This window comes from Salmo trutta, chromosome 33 (assembly GCF_901001165.1).
Source record: "Salmo trutta chromosome 33, fSalTru1.1, whole genome shotgun sequence".
NCBI lineage: Eukaryota > Metazoa > Chordata > Actinopteri > Salmoniformes > Salmonidae > Salmo > Salmo trutta.
In genome coordinates, this window is record NC_042989.1 from 17588420 (window position 1) to 17610039 (window position 21620).

General features: G+C 41.6%; 1 protein-coding gene across 2 annotated transcripts in view; it reads right to left on the minus strand.

The window, feature by feature from the left end:
* Positions 1–14473, minus strand: part of LOC115172526 (protein kinase C eta type) — a 40446-nt gene extending 25973 nt beyond the window's left edge. Inside the window, exons 1-2 of one of the 2 annotated variants that reach the window (XM_029730061.1) lie at positions 13474–14473; positions 4286–4349 (exon numbers count right to left, since the gene is read on the minus strand). In XM_029730061.1, the coding sequence (XP_029585921.1) occupies positions 4286–4349; positions 13474–13824 (415 nt within the window). In that variant the 5' untranslated portion in view covers positions 13825–14473. Of the gene's footprint in view, positions 1–4285; positions 4350–10419; positions 10439–13473 lie in introns of those variants that run through there. The other variant, XM_029730062.1, reaches the window with a different exon arrangement.
* Positions 14474–21620: the final 7147 nt, after the last annotated feature.

Below are 21620 nucleotides of genomic sequence, written 5' to 3' on the forward strand. Positions count from 1 at the left end.
AATTCACTGTATCACAATTCCAGTGGGTCAGAAGTTGACTGTGCCTTTAAACAGCTTGGAAAAATTCAGAAAATTATGTCATGGCTTTAGAAGCTTCTGATAGGCTAATTTACATTATTTGAGTCTATTGGAGGTGTACCTGTGGATGTATTTCAAGGCCTACCTTCAAACTCAGTGCCTCTGTGCTTGACATCATGGCAAAATCAAAAGAAATCAGCCAAGACCTCAGAAAAAAATTGTAGACCTCCACAAGTCTGGTTCATCCTTGGGAACAATTTCCAAACTCCTGAAGGTACCACGTTCATCTGTTCAAACAATAGTACGCATGTATAAACACCATGGGACCACACAGCCATCATACTGCTCAGGAAGGAGACGCGTTCTGTCTCCTAGAGATGAATGTACTTTGGTGCGAAAAGTGCAAATCAATCCCAGAACAACAGCAAAGGACCTTGTGAAGATGCTGGAGGAAAAAGGTACAAAAGTATCTATATCCACAGTAAAACGAGTCCTATATCGACATAACCTGAAAGGCTGCTCAGCAAGGAAGAAGCCACTGCTCCAAAACCGCCATAAAAAAGACAGACTACGGTTTGCAACTGCACATGCGGACAAAGATCGTACTTTTTGGAGAAATGTCCTCTGGTATGATGAAACAAAAATAGAACTGTTTGACCATAATGACCATCGTTATGTTTGGAGGAAAAAGGGGGAGGCTTGCAAGCCAAAGAACACCATCCCAACCGTGAAGCACGGGGTGGCAGCATCGTGTTGTGGGGGTGCTTTGCTGCAGGAGGGACTGGTGCACTTCACAAAATAGATGGCATCATGAGGGAGGAAAATGTTGTGGATATATTGAAGCAACATCTCAAGACATCAGTCAGGAAGTTAAAGCTTGGTCACAAATGGGTCTTCCAAATGGACAATGACCCCAAGCATACTCCAAAGTTGTGGCAAAATGGCTTAAGGACAACAAAGCCAAGGTATTGGAGTGGCCATCACAAAGCCCTGACCTCAAACATATAGAAAATTTGTGGGCAGAACTGAAAAAGCGTGTGTGAGCAAGGAGGCCTACAAACCTGACTCAGGTCCACCAGCTCTGTCAGGAGGAATAGGACAAAATTCACCCAACTTATTGTGGGAAGCTTGTGGAAGGCTACCCGAAACGTTTGACCCAAGTTAAACCATTTAAAGGCAATGCTACCAAATACTAATTGAGTGTATGTACATTTCTGACCCACTGGGAATTTGATGGTATAAAAGGTGAAATAAAAGCTGAAATAAATCATTCTCTCTACTATTATTCTGACATTTCACATTCTTAAAATAAAGTGGTGATCCTAACTGACCAAAGGCAGGGCATTTTTACTCGGATTAAATGTCAGGAATTGTGAAAAACTGAGTTTAAATGTATTTGGCTAAGGTGTATGTACACTTCCGACTTCAACTGTATATGCACTGGACAAACAAGTGTAGTGTAGGGTGCAACATGCGATTGAAATTTTGTGGTGAGGAGGGCGCTGGGCATCTTGTTGCTATGACATTCATTATCTGAGTTAGGCCGACAGAATTATACCTACAGAGGAACGGCTTCTGTGAAGGAACGTCTTTGAACTTCAGAAAGTTGGCTTAACTAACGCTGGACCAGAGCTAGCCCTTGATAATGACTCTCAGTTCCATTAAATTACACATAATGTTGCTTAGAGTTTGAGAGCTAGACCAGAGCTATCTAACAAGCTAGCTAGCTAACAAGCTTGTGTGTACAGAGTGGCATCAGAATTAAAATAAAAAGTCTTACTTTTTTGTACTTAATAAATCCAACGTGAAACGTTAAAGTATACTTAACTAGCATTGAACAAGTAAATCCATTGTTCTCAAATTAAAAATCTCTCTCCCTAATTTCTGAATATCGCCTGTAACGTCAGTAGCTACAGTAGACTATGCATGCTTTGGAGGGAGGGCGAGGAACAGGTTGCCTACATACTCACACTCTGGCAAGATTTTCAGCTGGCAGGCAGGCAGACACTGGAATATGTTTCTGAGTGACAGTTTGGGTTTTGCATAGACGCTTTGTTGCGTTTTTTTGTGGGACTGGGGGAAAAAAAAGGACGTTATTAACCGGTTCCCATGCTTTTAATATAACGGTCCTGTTCCGAAACACTTTCGTTCTTAGTTTTGGTTCTGTTCCTCCAAAAAAATAAAAATAATTTGATTTTCGGTTCCCTGAATCCAACCCCTGCCAATAAGCAGTCTATTGACAAGGTATGACAGCAACTCATGCTTTGGTTTTGTTGGCCGCTGTTTCAAATGCTAACTTTGGTCTTTTTCCACATTTTGTTGTGTTACAAAGTGGGATTAAAATGGATTTCATAATTTTTTTTTGCCAAAAATCTACACAAAACTCTGAAATGTCAAAGTGGAAGAAAATGTAAAAAAGAAAAAAAGAAATAAAACAGTAATATATCTTGATTAGATAAGTATTCCACCCCCTAAGTCAATACGTTTGAATCACCTTTGGCAGTGATTACAGCTGTGAGTCTTTCTGGGTACTGTAAGTCTCTAAGAGCTTTCCACATCTGGATTGTGCAACATTTACCCATTATTCGTTTCAAAATTCTTCAAGCTCTATCAAATTGCTTGTTGATCTTTGCTAGACAACCATTTTCAGGTCTTGTCATCGATTTTCAAGCAGATTTAAGTCAAAACTGTAACTCAGCCACTCACAAACATTCACTGTCTTCTTGGTAAGCAGTTAAGATTTGGCCTTGTGATTTAGGTTATTGTCCTGCTGAAAAGTGAATTCATCTCCCAGTGTCTGGTGGAAAGTAGACTGAACCAGGTTTTCCTCTAGGATTTTGCCTGTACTTGACTCCATTCCATTAATTTTTTTATCCTGAAAAACTCCTCAGTTCTTAACGATTACAAGTATACCCATAGTTTTCTCCTATCACATTCATTAAACTCTATAACTGTTTTAAAGGCACCATTGGCCTCATGGTGAAATTCCTGAGCAGTTTCCTTCCTCTCTGGGAACTGAGTTATCTTTGTGGTGACTGGGTGTATTGATACACCATCCAAAGTGTAATTAATAACTTCACCATGCTCAAAGGGATATTCAATGTCTGCTTTTTTATATGTACCCATCTACCAATATGTGCCCTTCTTTGCAAGGCATTGGAAAACCTCCCTGGTCTTTTAATCTGTGTTTGAAATTCACTGCTCGATTGAGGGACCTTACAGAAAATAGTTTATGTAGGGTACAGAGATGAGGAAGTCATTCAAAAAAATCCCCTTTAAAACGAATCACCTAACAGTAGGAACAGCACCATCTACTGGTCAAAACCTGGTAATATCAGGATGTAGGATGGGACATAAAGCTAACAACTTCAATAACCAATTTCTCTGAGCAGAAAAAAAACATCAACAATTTCACGGAGAATGCATTAGATAAGATGAAGAAACAATACTCAGAGCCGCAGCCCAATACTACTTGTCAAACACAGAGAACTGATACTGTATACTCATTGTTGGGTTGGCCGTGAGATGGGGGTCCGTGGGTGGTTTTTGAGATTTTATTTAGATTACTCGTGTCTTACTCACTGTCATAAAAAAAACGTTTGGTCCAAATCGGATGTTAGGTACTATATTTATTGAATATTAGATGAATCCTACAAATGGCAACAACAAAAAATGATCAGAGGTCAAATTATATTTCAACAAAATAATATTGTAGGAATGCTAATCTTTTCTGTTTCTAACTACAAAAACGATTTTGGAAAAATCTGAGATGTCTTGCTGAACTTAAATGGAACGACCCAGAGGGGAGTATGTCTGTCAGACAGAGAACAGAGGATAAAATATGAATGATTAAAGCAACAATGTTCTATCGAAAAGGAAACAAAGAAGGCGATAAGATTCCCATCAGTCAAAGCATCTGCAGTATGACTTACAGTAAGTCAGTCACACGACACACATGCATGAATGCACACACAAACAGGTTTCCGTGATGCTGAATATCTGTGTCTGACAGCCTGTAAGTAATCAGCTGCATCAGGGGCTGTGTTGAAGCAGACAGACAATTAACTTAAGAGGGAGGAGGGACTGTACATTATGTCGAACAGAACAAAGTGTTACTGAATATTTTAGGACTTGAAAGAATGTGTGCCATCTTAGTGTAAGAGAAATACAAAGATACAAACAGAGAGGGAGGGAGAAGGCAATACTATCTATCTATGGATGAAATAGATAGATGGTTGGTGTGATACACACAATGAAAAATCCTTACCATCAATGAAGGAGCCATTGAGTGTTATGAGGATGAACACCTTGCCCTCTGGCTCCAGGTCCACCTGCACACAAACACAGGAGACTAGACATTAGACGAGGCTACTCAATGAGCAAAAGCTAACCATGTGACTCCCAACCATCCAGGTAACTCCCAAACCAACATATGTAATGCAATATAACCTAGATTTATTGTAGGGGAGATAGGGGTAAGTTGAGCCAAAGGGGTAAGTTGATCCACTCTTTTTTCTAGGAAACCCTACACAAATATTTAGGAAGAGACCATCATTTCACGGAGGAAAAAAACCACATGGGAAAAGTGGTAAGTTAGGTCCAAAAAAACAGCTTTTCACCAAGTCAAATGAATTTATTGTGTTAGAGGTTTCATGATGCTGGTATCTAAATCAAAGTAGAATATTTTAAGATTGTGTTATACATCAGTTTGGGTATCTAAGCTTCAATATGAGGTCCTAAACCTAGCATGAAATGCTTGCCTTGGGGTAAGTTGAGCCAATGGCAAGTTGAGCAAATAGATTTGTTTTTGTTTCCCAGGCGTAATGCAAGGCATTATCACTGGGATATGAGGTAACAATAAAAGTGTACAAAAAAAGTAAAAATTGTTTGTTACAGTAGCTGTTAATAAGCCTAGTGATTGTGTTGAATTGTGTTTGGGAAATAAAGATGGACATGGTTTTAAAAAGGTAGTGGAATTATTTCTTCAGTAGAGGAATTTGTAGGCGACTTAACTTACCCCATACCCAGGGTATGTTGTGCCAAGATACCTCTCTTTTTGGACAAGCTATGTTGTCAAAACTGTAATGTTTAGATGAATTGTGTTTATTTCCAGGGATACACAACATCCTGAAATACAGTATGTGTAAATATCTTTGTTAGAAAGAATACTATATTTCCCTTGACGGAGTGACTCAATGTAAAACATGGCTCAATTTACCCCACTCTCCCCTATGCAAGGTGTAGGGTGAGTGTGTTATAGGTATGTAAATGTGTGTAGACATGATGTTAGATCTTTGTTTAACATACCGGTATGTAGCGTGTAGGTGCGTGTGTTGTGAATGGTTGAGTGTGTATGTAATGTGGGGAGAATGTGAGCAATGTGGAAGAGAGACTGGAGAGCAGGTCCAGCTGGTTTAGCTAGCTTCAGTAAATGACACCCTGCTTCACACAAAATAACATTATCTCACACAGACATAAGCATCAGCATAAAGAAGACATACGGACAGAGACAGACAATAGACATAATAAGACAGTCAGAAACCTGAAAAGAGTTCCAGTGCTGCAGAGGTCATGCACTAACCACTTCATTGAAACTGAGGTTATTTACAGCACAAACTACAGACACGGTTCTAGTCAGACAGACACCCCAATGGAAAACCTTGACAACCCACAACAAAAGTGACATGATTGGACTGATACTGCAAGATCATCTCCATCCTGATTCAGTCATCTCTGCCAGCCTGTCTCTCCATTCAATCTTCTTGGTCAGTTATATCATTCTGTATTGCTATGAGGAGGGGATATCTCGAACATAACACATTCTCCTGCTGAGGCTCAAACATAAGGACATGTTAAACCCCAGACTAAGTACACCATCAGATGTAAGATCATGATAATTCCACCTCTCTCTCTCTCCTTAACATGACATCACCCTCCACACATGTTTCCTTTGTGTACAGCTGAGCACACACACCCTCATAAACTATTAGCCTACTGTCACCCATTACTGTCCTGTTCTCTTTCTCCGAGAGTGCTGGACCTGTGTCTTCAGTGAATCAACTGAGGCAAACTGAACTCCAGAGTCATATAAAGACAGAAGAGTTGAGACTAAATCAGACTTCTGACATGACCATACTAAATTTAAAAAGCAGGAACTTTGTCTGACTAAGTACCACACGGCAGTAAGGGGAAGTGATTTTTCTCCAGGGGAGGAGCGACAGTTCCTGACAAACATTTACAGTTAAACAGAGTCTATTCCATCCACTTCTGCTTAAAAGCAGAGACAAGACTGTCAAGATGAACCTGAAGGATGGTTCAACACAGAACACTAATGAAGTCATCACAGGTGTAAAATTGTGGGTCTCAGTGGAATCTTCCCCTCAGTGTTAAGGTTGTGAGTGGGGTGTGAGAGGAGTGGGTGGAAGGCACATACTGTAAGGCTGAGCCGCAGGCCAATGAGACAACAGATATGACTGGATGCTTCTATTTTGAGCTGCTCTCGAGGTTAACGCCTCATACTGCTACTTGTTTAGAAACCTATCCACCCATGTGTATGTGTACGTGTATGTGTGTGTGTGTGTGTGTGTGTGTGTGTGTGTGTGTGTGTGTGTGTGTGTGTGTGTGTGTGTGTGTGTGAGCCAACAGCCCCCCTTAGATCAAAGACACTGAAGTTTTGTGTTTAATATGCAACATTGTACTGATTAGAGAGGAACACCGATGAGAAAGTGCTGTCCTTGGCTCTGGACCAAGAGAAGCTATAAAACAAGGGAGATGAGATCGGATGGGGAAAGACTTGGGAGCCCTTGAGCATAAAGCAGACGGTGGGAAAGCTTCAACAACAGTGGTGTGGGCGTGTGGAGGCCTGTGCCTTACTCTACACGTCATAGGTATAGGGCCCCAAGCACTTCATCTGAAAGTTAACAAAGCAAAACAAGTCTCACAGTTCAGATCTGGAGCTGGAAGAAACGCACACCTGTTTAGGTTTTGGCTAGCGGAGTGGAATACTTGTAAAAGAAAAGGAGAGCTACACGCTCTAGGAGCTCAGATGGAATAATTTAATAACCAACGTTTCGACAGGCTGTCTTCATCAGGGTATAATGACAAACACCGCGGGTCACTTCGCTATATCGGCAGCGAACACGTCACCCTGGTCTCACAGTTCAGATCTATCAGATGAGTACTTTCAAGGCTGCATCTCGTAAAAGAGTGAAGCCAGGCTATGCACACATGTCTGCCTAACCTCACAGAAGCACCCACTGTACTTGACTCTGGCCTTCATTGGTTGGTTCCTGGTGGATGCTTTACAAAAAAATCTAGCTCAGATTCTACTTTTCAAGAGGAGTGAGCTGTCTGTTGACAGCTTTTGGGCACCATGACACAGATGAGGTTTTGAGTATGGTAGACCATTGGACTGCGTGACCATGATAGATAATAAGAAGCCCAGATAGCCACTGGAGGGCGTTGAGTCTCAAGGCACACAGACGTTACCAGATCTACCTGCCCCAGGCATGTACAAGTTCAGGTTACACACCAATTACATTTTTTGTTTACTCCTCTAGGACCGAAAGTAAACCAGACGAGCGAAACTGTTGCAGAGGGAAATTCTCTCTCCAGTGACAGACATATTCCAAACCAGTAGTAGCCTACTATGGTATACAGAGGGTGGAACCCCAAAAGCAACACACATCAACAAAAGACAAACGTGGAGAGTAATACCAGCTCTTGATACCATCACATTAACATCTATCTCTGGCAGTAGCTGTATATGACATGCCCTAAGATAGGGTATTATCACACTTCAGCTTGTTTGTACAGGCAAGTCACAGGAATTAGATGCAAAGTCTCTGCTAGTTGTGGTTACCAGCATACTTTACAATGCAATACTTCACATACTGCTACCGGGTAGCATAGTTAGCACGACAGAGGCGTGTGTGGTTATTATTGTTGTCTATCAACAATGACAAGCCACCGGGGTCTGATAACTTGGATGGAAAATTACTGAAGATAATAGCGGACAATATTGCAACTCCTATTTGCCATATCTTTAATTTAAGGCCTACTAGAAAAAGTATGCCCTCAGGCCTGGAGGGAAGCGAAAGTCATTCCGCTACCTTAGAATAGTAAAGCCCCCTTTACTGGCTCTAATAGCCCACCAATCAGCCTGTTACCAACCCTTAGTAAAGTTTTTGAACAAATTGGGTTTGACCAGATACAATACTATTTTACAGTAAACAAATTTACAACAGACTTTCAGCACGCTCATAGGGAAGAACATTCAACAAGTACAGCACTTACACAAATGACTGATGATTGGCTGAAAGAAATTGATGATAAAAATATTGTGTGGGCTGTTTGTTAGACTTGAGTGCGGCTTTTGACATTATCGATCATAGTCTGCTGCTGGAAAAACGTATGTATTATGGCTTTACACCCCCTGCTATTTTGTGGATAAAGAGTTACCTGTCTAACAGAACACAGAGGGTGTTCTTTAATGGAAGCCTTGCCAACATAATCCAGTTAGAATCAGGATTTCCCCAGGGCAGCTGTCTAGGCCCCTTACTTTTTTCAATCTTTACTAACCACTTTGAGTAAAGCCAGAGTGTCTATGTATGCGGATGACTCAACACTATACACGTCAGCTACTACAGCGACTGAAATGACTGCAACACCTAAGAGCTGCAGTTAGTTTCAGAATGGGTGGCAAGGAATAAGTTTGCCCTAAATATTTCAAAAACTAAAAGCATTGTATTTAGGACAAATCATCCACGAAACCTTGAACTTCAACTAAAATCTTGTAATGAATAATGTGGAAATTGAGCAAGTTGAGGTGACTAAACTGCTTGGAGTAACCCTGGGTTGTAAATTGTGGTCAAAACATATTGATACAACAGTAGCTAAGATGGGGAGAAGTCTGTCCATAATAAAGCGCTGCTCTGCCTTCTTAACAGCACTATCAACAAGGCAGGTCCTACAGGCCCTAGTTTTGTCGCACCTGGACTACTGTTCAGTCGTGTCGTCAGGTGCAATTGGCTCGGAACAGGGCAGCACGGATGGCCCTTAAATGTAGACGGGGAGCTAACAATGATATGCATGTCAATCTCTTGACTTCATCACTAGTTGTTTTTGTAAGACGTTTTGACAAGCTGAATGCACCGAGCTGTCTGTTTAAACTACTAGCACATAGCTCAGACATCCATGCATACCCCACAAGAGATGCCACCAGAGGTCTCTTCACAGTCCACAAGTCCAGAACAGAATATGGAGGCGCACTTTACTACATAGAGCCATGACTACATGGAACTCTATTCCACATCAGGTAACTCATGCAAACAATAGAGTCAGATTTAAAAACAGACAAAAACATCTTATGGAACAGTGGGGACTGTGAAGAGACACACACACACAGGTACAGACACACACATACGCACACACACGCTAGAACACGCACTCTACACACACGTACATTGTAATATTGTTGTATGGTTGTATTATACATTTTGTATTGTAGATATGAAGTGGTGTAATAATGTTATATGATGTACTGTTTTATGTGTGATGTAAGTGACTTAATGTGTTTGGACCCCTGGAAGAGTAGCTGCTGCCTTGGCAACAAATGATGGGGATCCATAATAAATACAAAAACCTCTTGATGATGTCATCTTTGCCTTTCTGACAGGCTTAAGTTAAACACACAGAGGTATCCACCAAGATGCCACCTATAATGAGCTGCTGAAGCTTCTTATGGGAAAAGGAGACTATGGGATCTGCATGCCTTGGATATCACATGCCCTGTACAGAAAGGACTGGAAAAGGAATGGCAGAATGAGTGTAAACGATGCAGGTCTACAAGAAGAATCTTGTGTTCCATGACTCCTGGCATCAGTTTATCAACATACAGTACATTATGGAATGTGTATGGGTTTTGTCTATAAACTTGGGTACCAGTGAGGATTTCCTACACTGAACAACTTGTTACAACTGTTGATAAGTCACTGATAATAATCTGCCAACCTTTTTCATGTAATTACATTAAGATATAAGGGGGATCATAGCCATGGTCAATAGAATTCACAAGTTGTTTAACCCTTTATCGTGGATGGTGTCTTGACGGACTTGTCCAAAATCGTGTGACATAAAACAATACTTTTTTCTGTCCTTGCATTTACGGCATGTAAATTGTTATATCATATTAAGCATTAATCAGTTAAATAAGACATTGAACTTGAAACCCCTAAGAATCCTGGATCTCGCTTTCAGACAGATCTTAGAAATGCAGTGCAACTATGTTACAATTAGTGTCTCCTATTATTGGGTGCAAAGAGTTTATGGGCACACAAATCCAAAATAATGTAGGCTATTCATTTCAAAATCAAATGTTTCTAACTGAAAGAGTCACCTTACCTTAATACTTAAAACCTAAACTGATACTGTCACTGACGTGGTTCTTCAATAATTATGCATAATACTTGTCGGATGAACATTTGGTATGCAGCTGATTAGTTAAGCCATAATATTTGCACACATCATCATCTGATCCAGGAAGGAATTTTCCAATTGACAGTCAAGTGATGAACAGCTGTTGTGATAGTGCATGTGATGAAACAACAGCCCAAGTGCTGGAAAAAAAGGTGTTTCTGAGGAACGTCCAGAATATGCCGTGGAAGACAGTTGTGCCTGGATCCACATTGGATCGAATATCCTGAGCAACTGACATTGATCCTCTGTTGTCTGCTTGATTAACAGCAGTGTCTTCTTAGATTTAAAAGAAAAAGCATCAGGCTATACTTATGAGTTCATGTTTTCCAGCCAGCTTCATATGTTTTTGTGCCTCGGATTGGACACCAAGTCTACTGCTTAACTTGAATTTGGAGCTCAGAAATTCAAGTAGGCTACTGAAATAAGCCTACCTTGAAAATCAGACATTTCCTCAATATGGTGCTTGAAAAGTTGTTGTAATTACTGGTCGCTTATATTAATCTGTGAATTCATATTTTACCGTTTATGTGAGAGATGTGGCCACTTTCATTTGTTTCCCGCCGGTTCATTTGAAGGGTATTGTGCTACTCCGTTGTGGTAAAACCACGTGTGGTTATTATGACAACATCTAATGTTGGCTACAAGTTGGTATTCCATATAAATAGAGGAACTGGTTTTTGGGGAACTGGTTTTGGGGCACTTTCTCATTACAGCGATGGTGAGATTAAGGCTACAACTATCCATGGCCTGCATCAGCCACATAGGCTACAGTCAGGCAATATCCACATTATTCTCACATATTTTAGAATGTAATAATAATTTGAGTATCAATGCATTGGCAAGGTTTAAAATAAGCATTATTCTTAAAGTGGTAATGGCCTATTTTATTTTTTACACTTTTTGCATTTTGGGGGGACGAGGGGGTTCTGTATTAGGCCCTATATGTACAATTATATAAATTATTAAGTGCTTGAAAAGTCCCTGAATTTGACTTGCCAATATCTACATGAACTCTGCTAAAAAGATGTGTACAGTCGTGGCCAAAAGTTTTGAGAATGACACAAATATTAATTTTCACAAGGTCTGCTGCCTCAGTTTGTATGATGGCAATTTGCATATACTCCAGAATGTTATGAAGAGTGATCAGATGAATTGCAATTAATTGCAAAATCCCTCTTTGCCATGCAAATGAACTGAATCCCCCAAAAAACATTTCCACTGCATTTCAGCCCTTCCACAAAAGGACCAGCTGACATCATGTCTGTGATTCTCTCGTTAACACAGGTGTGAGTGTTGACGAAGACAAGGCTGGAGATCACTCTGAGTTCGAATAACAGACTGGAAGCTTCAAAAGGAGGGTGGTGCTTGGAATCATTGTTCTTCCTCTGTCAACCATGGTTACCTGCAAGGAAACACGTGCCATCATCATTGCTTTGCACAGAAAGGGCTTCACAGGCAAGGAAATTGGCAGTAAGATTGCACCTAAATCAACCATTTATCGGATCATCAAGAACTTCAAGGAAAGCGGTTCAATTGTTGTGAAGAAGGCTTCAGGATGCCCAAGAAAGTCCAGCAAGCGCCAGGACTGTCTCCTAAAGTTGATTCAGCTGCAGGATCGGGGCACCACCAGTACAGAGCTTGCTCAGGAATGGCAGCAGGCAGGTGTGATTGCATCTGAACGCACAGTGAGGCAAAGACTTTGAGGATGGCCTGGTGTCAAGAAGGGTAGCAAAGAAGCCACTTCTCTCCAGGAAAAACATCAGGGACAGACTGATATTCTGCAAAAGGTACAGGGATTGGACTGCTGAAGACTGTGGTAAAGTCATTTTCTCTGATGAATCCCTTTTCCGATTGTTTGGGGCATCTGGAAAAAAGCTTGTCCGGAGAAGACAAGGTGAGCGTTACCATCAGTCCTGTGTCATGCCAACAGTAAAGCATCCTGAGACCATTCATGTGTGGGGTTGCTTCTCAGCCAAGGGAGTGGGCTCACTCACAATTTTGCCTAAGAACACAGCCATGAATAAAGAATGGTACCAACACATCCTCCGAGAGCAACTTCTCCCAACCCTCCAGGAACAGTTTGGTGACGAACAATGCCTTTTCCAGCATGATGGAGCACCTTACCATAAGGCAAAAGTGATAACTAAGTGGCTCGGGGAACAAAACATTGATATTTTGGGTCCATGGCCAGGAAACTCCCCAGACCTTAATCCCATTGAGAACTTGTGGTCAATCCTCAAGAGGCGGGTGGACAAACAAAAACCCACAAATTCTGATAAACTACAAGCATTGATTATGCAAGAATGGGCTGCCATCAGTCAGGATGTGGCCCAGAAGTTAATTGACAGCATGCCAGGGCGGATTGCAGAGGTCTTGAAAAAGAAGGGTCAACACTGCAAATATTGACTCTTTGCATCAACTTCATGTAATTGTCAATAAAAGCCTTTGACACTTATGAAATGCTTGTAATTATACTTCAGTATTCCATAGTAACATCTGACAAAAATATCTAAAGACACTGAAGCAGCAGACTTTGTGGAAATGAATATTTGTGTAATTCTCAAAACTTTTGGCCACGACTGTAGTGCTAGGCCTATCTTGTTGTATAGGTGGAGTTATGGGCCAATTTGTATATATATATATTCACTTGTATTCCTCTAAGTACACATGTGGAACTGCATAAAAATCATTTTTATTTTTAACCATTTAGAAATGTTGAGGTCCAATGTCACACATTGGACCAATTATTTACAGGAATACCTGTATATGCAAAATCCCAAAAAGTTCCAAGGGAACCACTAGAGAGTAAAAAAAGAATGATCAGTGTATTTTGACTCCCTTTATGTGTCTTACAGTCTGAATATATTAATGATGCCTTTATCCCGAATTGCCAAGAGGATAAAAGTGTGTCAGGCAAGCATGTCAACCACATCCCTATCCACCCGCACAGTGCCAACTGCCCAGGACTTAGGTACTCACCCATCCTTCAAAAGTCTCTTCTGTGTTCAAGGTTTTCATCAGGTCCTCAAATTGAAATGTGCAGTTGGCAACAAAGTCGTCATACCCTATGGGCGCATCGTGAAATACAGCCAACTCTATATGCTTGCCGTCGTTGACATTGAGGCAGAACTCTTCGTTGTAAGTTGGCATGTTGGTTTTCTGCTTTGTATGCGTCTGTCCAATTTTGTACTCGTCCACCTTTATCACAATGTAAGGGTCTAAAGTGGGAGCTGATTTGTTGAACATTGTAGAATGGCGAAGGGAAAAAGTAGTTGGTTTGAGGTCCAACGCCTCACCAATTCTAAGCTTTAGATACCCGTTGAACTTCATATTGTTCCTCTAAAGAAAAAAAAAGTCTACAAATTCAAAGTAAAAACAATATATCCTTAACTAAAATCCAAAATACGCTATGGATTTAGCATGCATGCAAAGCATTCCTATTTGCTGATATAATTTCTAAAGAATATACATCAATATCGTTGACTGTGAATTGGAGTCCAATGTTGCGTCCTAAAGCGATTCGAACGCGTTGCTCTTGTCATTTGCCATCTGCAGGTGATGCGTTCTCACAGTGCTCTTGGCCCTTGGTCCTGAGCACTTTCCTGGTCAAATGTGTGTCCTTGCCTTCCGAAACACCCCAGCTGAAGTAAACTAAAACAGAAAGCTCGCACGTCCTGGAGAACGACCTTCTTCAAAGAAGCTCTAAGCAAGTTCCGTAAAAAGGAAGTAGCCTACCAGAAGTAGAAACAATGATTTCCCTGTAAAGTTTCTTCTTTCTCAATGTGTTTACATTTTGTTCTGACTAATCTGATTGCTACCTGCATGCAACTGTAAAAGGCCTTGCCAATATGTGTTAGAGATTGTAGTCTCCTCGGTTACTGTCAAGGATTAATATAATACTGTGAGAAAGTACATTACGACTATAACTACCATGGTACACCGCTGTGCTCAGGGTTGCCTCGAAGCATGCAGGTATCGAAATGACTCACCTGTCCTCAGCAGATACAGTGCCTTCAGAAAGTATTCATACCCATTGACTTATTCTACATTTTGTTGTTACATCCTGTGTTCAAAATTGATTAAATGTATTATTTTTTTCTCCCATCCATCTAGACACAATACCCCATAATGAGAAAGTGAAAACATGTTTTTAGACATTTTTGCAAATGTATTAAATGAAATATATAATTTACATAAGTATTCACACCTCTGAGTCAATACATGTTAGAATCGTCGTTGGCAGCGAGTCTTTCTGGGTAAGTACAAACATAACGCTTTGTATTCATGACATTTTTTTCTTCAGTTTTGCGTTAGTGCCGTATTGCAAACAGGATGTTTGTTTTGTAACATTTTTTATTCTGTACAGGCTTCCTTCTATTTACTCTGTCATTTAGGTTGGTATTGTGGAGTAACTACAATGTTGTTGATCCATCTTCAGTTTTCTCCTATCACAGCCATTAAACTCTGTAGCTATTTTAAAGTCGTAATTGGCCTCATGGTGAAACGGATATTCAATTATCTATTTTTTTTATTTTACCCATCTACCAAAAACCTCCCTAGTCTTTGTGGTTGAATCTGTGTTTGAAATTCACTGCTTGACTGAGGGACCTTACAGATAATTGTATGTTTGGAGAACAGAGATGAAAAAATCATGTTAATCACTTATTGCATACAATAGATTTTAATTTTCAATTCATTTGTAATAATTCCGAAAAACATAATTCCACTTTGACATTATGAGGTATTGTCTGTAGGCCAGTGACACAAAATCTCAATTTAATTCATTTTAAATTCAGGCTGTAACAATGTGGATAAAGTCAAGGGGTGTGAATACTTTCTGACGGCACTGTAAATAAATAATCAAATAGCACCCTCTTGTGATGTACAGAGTGTGTGAATTACTAGAGCTACACATTCTTCAACTTCACACTTAGCTTGCAGGCTCCATTCTGAGTATTTACCGATCTAGTCTCAGTAGTTCATCCCCGAGGTCTTTTGTACAGTTCTTGTGTGAGAAAAATCCTAGCTCACCTGGCCCAGCTGTGAAGATCTAAACGCACATGGCCATGAGCTGTAAGACATAGGAGAAACAACGGGGCTTTTAATGTGAATTAAAAGGATGGGAGATGTGGAGTTGATTTATGCTGAGTTCTAATAATGAAAAGGCATGAGAGTTTTCTTCTGAGAGCCTCAGAGGACCTATAACCTAGAAAAGTCACCAGCAACCACAAATGATCTTGAAACTCATGTATTGGTCCTAACTCCCCTCCAGTCTTAACCCTACTTGCACCCTCGGTCTCTGAATATCTTCCTCTGACACACACACTCTCCCTCTGCCCTCATTTCCAAACTCCCTTGACCCCACTCTCTGTGGGTCTCCATTTTTTTTCACATTCTGAGCAAACTGTCATTCTTTCCCCTCTCTTGTTCTCTCTATTTCTCTCCCCTCTGTCTATCTCTCTCTATGTGGTGTGCTTTAGGGGAGTTTAGTCCATCCATAAATGTCATGATCAAAGTCTGGTCGTTATTAGTGTTAGACATGACCTCTCACCCTTCTCTGCCAAATGTCAGTGCCCCACATCTCTCTCTTTCAGCTGCTTCAAATAAAGAGGCCACATCCCAGGGAAGAGAGGTGGTCGTAAAAGACAAAGCTTTTAACACGGCTCTTACACATCTCAGGGATAAAGGCTGTCATAAACAACAGCTTTTACCTGCCCTTATAAAAAGAGGAGAGTGATGAGATAAAAGTGACAGATAGGATAGTGTGGGTTCATCTGTTTCACAATGATCACCACAGAATGACTAACCTGAATACAGATGTATTTGTATACTGTAGGTGTCAATGAGACATAAAAACCTTACAGAGAGGGATATGTCTTCATTTTTTTATTTAACCTTTATTTAACTAGGCAAGTCAGTTAAGAACAAATTCTTATTTACAATGACGGCCTACACCGGCCAAACCCGGACGACGCTGAGCCAATTGTGCGCCGCCCTATAGAACTCCCAATCACGGTCGGTTGTGATACAGCCTGGATTCGAACTAGAGTGTCTGTAGTACGCCTTAAGCACTGAGATGCAGTGCCTTAGACCGCTGCACCACTCAAGAGCCCATTTAATAGCATTCAGGGACAAAATGTGCTAATACAGCATGGTGGTCTTAAACAACCCCTTGAGAAAATTTTCATTTCAGGTATTCACATTCAATTCATCCATTGTCTGTGAGTAACCATTCCTCACTTTCATTATTTCCATGAAATATTGGTTTTCATTGCCTGGTTTGTGGAGCATTACACCTTACTGTCCAGCAGAAGGCAGGCTAAGACTGCTGTTGAACTCAAGTGTTGATTTGATAGCCATCTTCCTCCCACAGTTTCACTGGTGCCATCCATGGCAGGCGTTTTTACGACCACGGAGGATGATTTGTTTGGTCTCCCTGTTTTCCCAACTGTTCCTGTCTCTCTCTCTCCCCTACTTTCTCCTGCTTTTCATCCCTTTCTACACTCTCCTCTCTACAGCTGTTGCCTAACCCAAATCAAGAGTTATCACACACTACAGACATGTGAACTCAAACGCATGTTCTGGTGTGTACTCCACAAACACACAAAAACGGCATATTAACGTTCTTGTACACATTAACAGAGAAGCAGCTACCACAACTCAGCTGTATCACAGTGTAGGGTATTCATTGGAATGACTAAAGTAACTGCCACCTGTAGTGCTTCCACATTTCCCTTCACCGTCCACAGATTTCCTCTTCTGTAACCCGGGACAGCTCTATTCTCTGGCTCCCTGCCCAGGTACACTCTATAGCTGCAGCTAATGAACCATAGCATTGGTGCTAAACAGGACAACAGGGAATATGGGTAATATGGGCCAGGTATGGTGAGCTCCATTCCCAGCCCTCTGTATGTGAGTGTTGACCCCGGTAAGAAAAGGCCCGAGGGGCTAGTATACAAACACCATGCCTCCCACATTAACCCCCTCCCTATCACCCCCTCAGCCCGAACCCAATTACCTCCATCACTCATAGGGGCATTGCCTCAACACCATACCCCATCAGCCCCCTCATGTTTGATAAGACTAGAGAGAACTGAAGTCCTGAATACAGAATCAAATGTTATTTGTCACATGTTTTGTAAACAACAGACGGAGACTAACAGTGAAATGCTTACGGATCATTTTCCAACAATGCAGAGTTTTTTTTTTACATGTTTTTATTTAACCTTTATTTAACTAGGAAAGTCAGTTAAGAGTTAAAGATAAAGTAAAAAAATATATAATAGAAATAGTGGTACGAGGAATAAATACACAGTGAATAACAATAAGTAAAATTAGCATGGCTATATACAGTACAGGGAGTACCGGTACCGAGTTGATGTGCAGGGGTACGAGGTAATTGAGGTAGCTATGTACATATAGGTGGGGGTAAAGTGACTAGGAAACAGGATAGATAGTAGACTGAGCTGTAGTAGCAGTGTATGTGGAGCAGTAGTGTATGTGGTGTGTGTGTGTGGGCGTATGTAGTGTGTGTTTGTGTGCATGTGTGTTGGGGTGTAAGTATGTGTGAGAACCAGGCCAAATGAGCTGATATGTAATCCACCATCAGCGTCACTCTTTCCTATTCACTGTCCTCACAGGGCTATAAACAGAGATAAAGCTATATGATAAACCAGATTATAAACTGGGTGGTTTGAGCCCTGAATGCTGATTGTCTAAAAGCCGTGGTATATCAGACTGTATACCACGGGTATGAATAAACATTTATTTTACTGTTCTAATTGCATTTATAACCAGTTAATAACAGCAATAAGGCACCTTGGGGTTTGTGGTATATGGCCAATATACCACGGCTAAGGGCTGTATCAAGGTACTCCACGCTGCGTCGTGCATAAGAACAGCCTTTAGCCGTGGTATATTGGCCATATACCACACCCCCTCGTGCCTTATTGCTTAAGTAAACCCTATAAAAAGCTCATTTGGTTGAATGCAACTTGGGGTCAATGTTGGACGACAGTAACATTTATTTCGTGGATAATTTGTTCTTGTGAGAACATACTATTTATACTATGCAAAACTAAGTCAATGTATGTTTGCCCTCCTCTAGCTTTTGCACCCCTTAGTTTGCTTCTTCACCTGCAAAATAAAACAAGCAGTCCTTTAGATGAAATGAGGGGAGAACCAGCATGCCATAAATCAGTCGTAAAAGCTGATTTGGTGCTAAGTGTTCCTTTATTTCCATGTGCATGTTTCATGCCAGCACTCTGCCACTGGGAAACGTGACACCTTCATATGCAGGTTTAGAATGGATGGAGAGAGACAGAGAGAGAGAAAGTTTGTCCCAGTCAGGGTGCATTTGACTTCACTATCCTACTTTACCATTCCTTCCACCCTTTTTGGAGTAGGGTCAGAGAGCGAGTTCTGTGTTTCCTATTTCAAGTTTAATATGGAGAGACAAGCAGACTGTGTGTGAATAGTACTATAGTAGATGTAATAAGATAAGTTATGGGGGTGAGAGAAGACAGGATATGGAAATCTAGACTGGTAGACAGAGAGCGATGTAGAGGAAGGGAAGGAAGGAGAAAGCGAGAGTGAGAGAGAAGGAGGTTGTGAAAAGCAGAGGAATGTGTGAATGTGAGACTGGGCCGTCCTGTGTGGGACAGCAGAGCGGAGCGGGGGAGTGGGGTTCTATGTCACAGCTCCTCCTGGGTAATTGGCTCCAGATGCGAGGCAGCGTGGCCTCTGCGCCAGCGAGGCGTCAGGGCCGCATTAAGGGCTCAGCGTAGGGCTGAGGGGATCGGGGGGAGAGGCGTGCACCCCCCCTTCCCAAAAACAGAGTCTACTCAAATCCCCATACTGTGCTGCTGACCATTGCGCCCCCCTTCCTAGCCGATCTCCCCCACCTCCCCACCCCTCCCTGTCTAAATCAGCTATGAGCTGTTGGAGGCCAACACTCTGCTCTAAATGTAGTAAACAAATCATTGTTCTCTCCTGCTCTAGTGTTTCTGTGGAGTTATATGGAATTATCTTGGACTCTTTCTTCTTAAACTATAGTACGCACTACACATTCTCTAGCAGGAGTTTGTGTGTTTGTCACTATGGAGACCGCATTGTTTGAATCAGTTTATCCTACGTTATTGTGCTGCTATTGTGTCAACCACAACTGCAGTGAGAAAGAGAAACGTGATCAACATGGAACTTAATTCTACTGCCAAGGCTTCAAAGACATGCTGTTGACATTTGGTTGGCGTTAAGCAGTGAACTCAGGATTGTCTATCTGTTTCAGTGATTGATAAAGCACTTGAGAGGACAAATAGGGGAAGTGCACTTTATCGAGCAGGGCACTTTATCGAGCAGAGCCCTGACATCCAGTGGTGAAGGCCCTGCTACATTCTAGTCAGTATAATAAGGATGAAGACCACTACACAGAGCCCTTCAGCCACAAAGAAAATGACAATTGCACAAGATTGCTGTGTGATTGGTGTGTTTTCAAGCTCTTTACACAAGACACTGCCTGTTGCACTGTGAGAAAATAATGTTAGCTTCTTTCAGCTTTACCTTCTTCCACGTATGCTTTTGTGATCAGCGTATGTCACTCACTTAACAAAGAGGTCGTTTTGAAAAGCTCTGTGGCCATGAATCTTCCATAAATTACACTGCAGGAGCCTGCTGCCAGCCTCACATACACAGTTAACTGAAAGTGCTAATTCTTCACCCTAGAGTGTGTGTGCACATATAGGTGTGTGTGTGTATACTGTATGTGTGTGAAGTGCACATGTGTGCGGGTGCAAGTGTGAAGTGATTAATATGACTGGAGTGGTGTGAATGAGGGGACATCTGTGGTGTTAAAAGAGTCCTCAGAGTGAGGAATGTTTTAGTGTGACGTGAAAAGCATGGCTAGTGATAGACCATGTAAATCGATTGGGGTTAAAGAAGTGGTCTGTGGGATGGAAAGGAGCAAGAAGGAGTGGTTAGAGGGAGCAGGCTGACATAATGACAATGAAAAAACCCTTCATATCTGTTGACACTGTCACATAACATTATGTACAGATCTGTTATAGTATTTACAAGTGGTTTCCGACTGCTCTCATGTCTGCACGACATTCCCCAACCATAATGTTCGAATAAAGAAAAACATCTCACATGGCCACTAGGAAAAAATTTAATACTGGAACATATTACAAGATTCCCTCTCAGCGCTGACTTTGAATAGGTTGTTCAGGTTGTAATGGTCAACAGTAAGCAGATGTTTTACAGGCCTTGGATCAGCTACAGTGCCAGATGGCGCCTGTACTGAGCCTATACTGATGGCTCCTCATCTGTTGCACAGGACCAGGAAGTGGGGCACTCAAGAAGAGGTTCTGCTCTCTCTCATGGCCACGCTCTCAGAGCCAACCACTGATCATCCTGGCTGCTACCACACACCCAGTTACACCAGGACCACCTGAGGAAACTTGGACTGTCTGTCCATTCATCTGTCTGGCCAGGACCGGTCTCTTCCTACTGGGAGGACTAGAGGCCATTATGCTGTGTCCCTGTGGGCTTACCCTGTATCATTACTCAGTTCTGGGAATAGGAATTCACTGAACGGGAGTACACAGAACAGTTCTGAATTTTGAGACTTGAGAATATATTTTAATAAAGGTGTGCACACACACGTACACACAAACAGAAGGGTCAAAGTAGGGACATTGAATAAGAACTGGTGGTGGTACCCCGCATCCTGATCAACAACAGAAAACAATTTAAGAATACAACCGATACCTCTAAGAATAATATGAGAACTGTGGCTGCCAACGGGGGTTTAATTTAAGCCCAGTGTCCCCTCCCCACTCCATCTTTCCTCCCTGAGAGATGGTGTTGTCATTCTGCTGGACACAGGCCCAGGGTGGGAGCCAGTTTGGCAAAACAAAAAAAACACTCCCTCCCTCTGCTGAGGACACATGCCCCTGGTCTACATTAACATACAGCTCCAACTCAGGGAAAAGCAAGGAGAAAACTCCTGCATGTGGTTACGTCTCTCTACCGTAGTTTACGTAAACGAAGCACGCCATGTCAACAAGCGGTGGTAGAGATGTGGGGGAGTTAAGTCGTCAAACACTAGATGGTGCAGTGATTGAGGAATA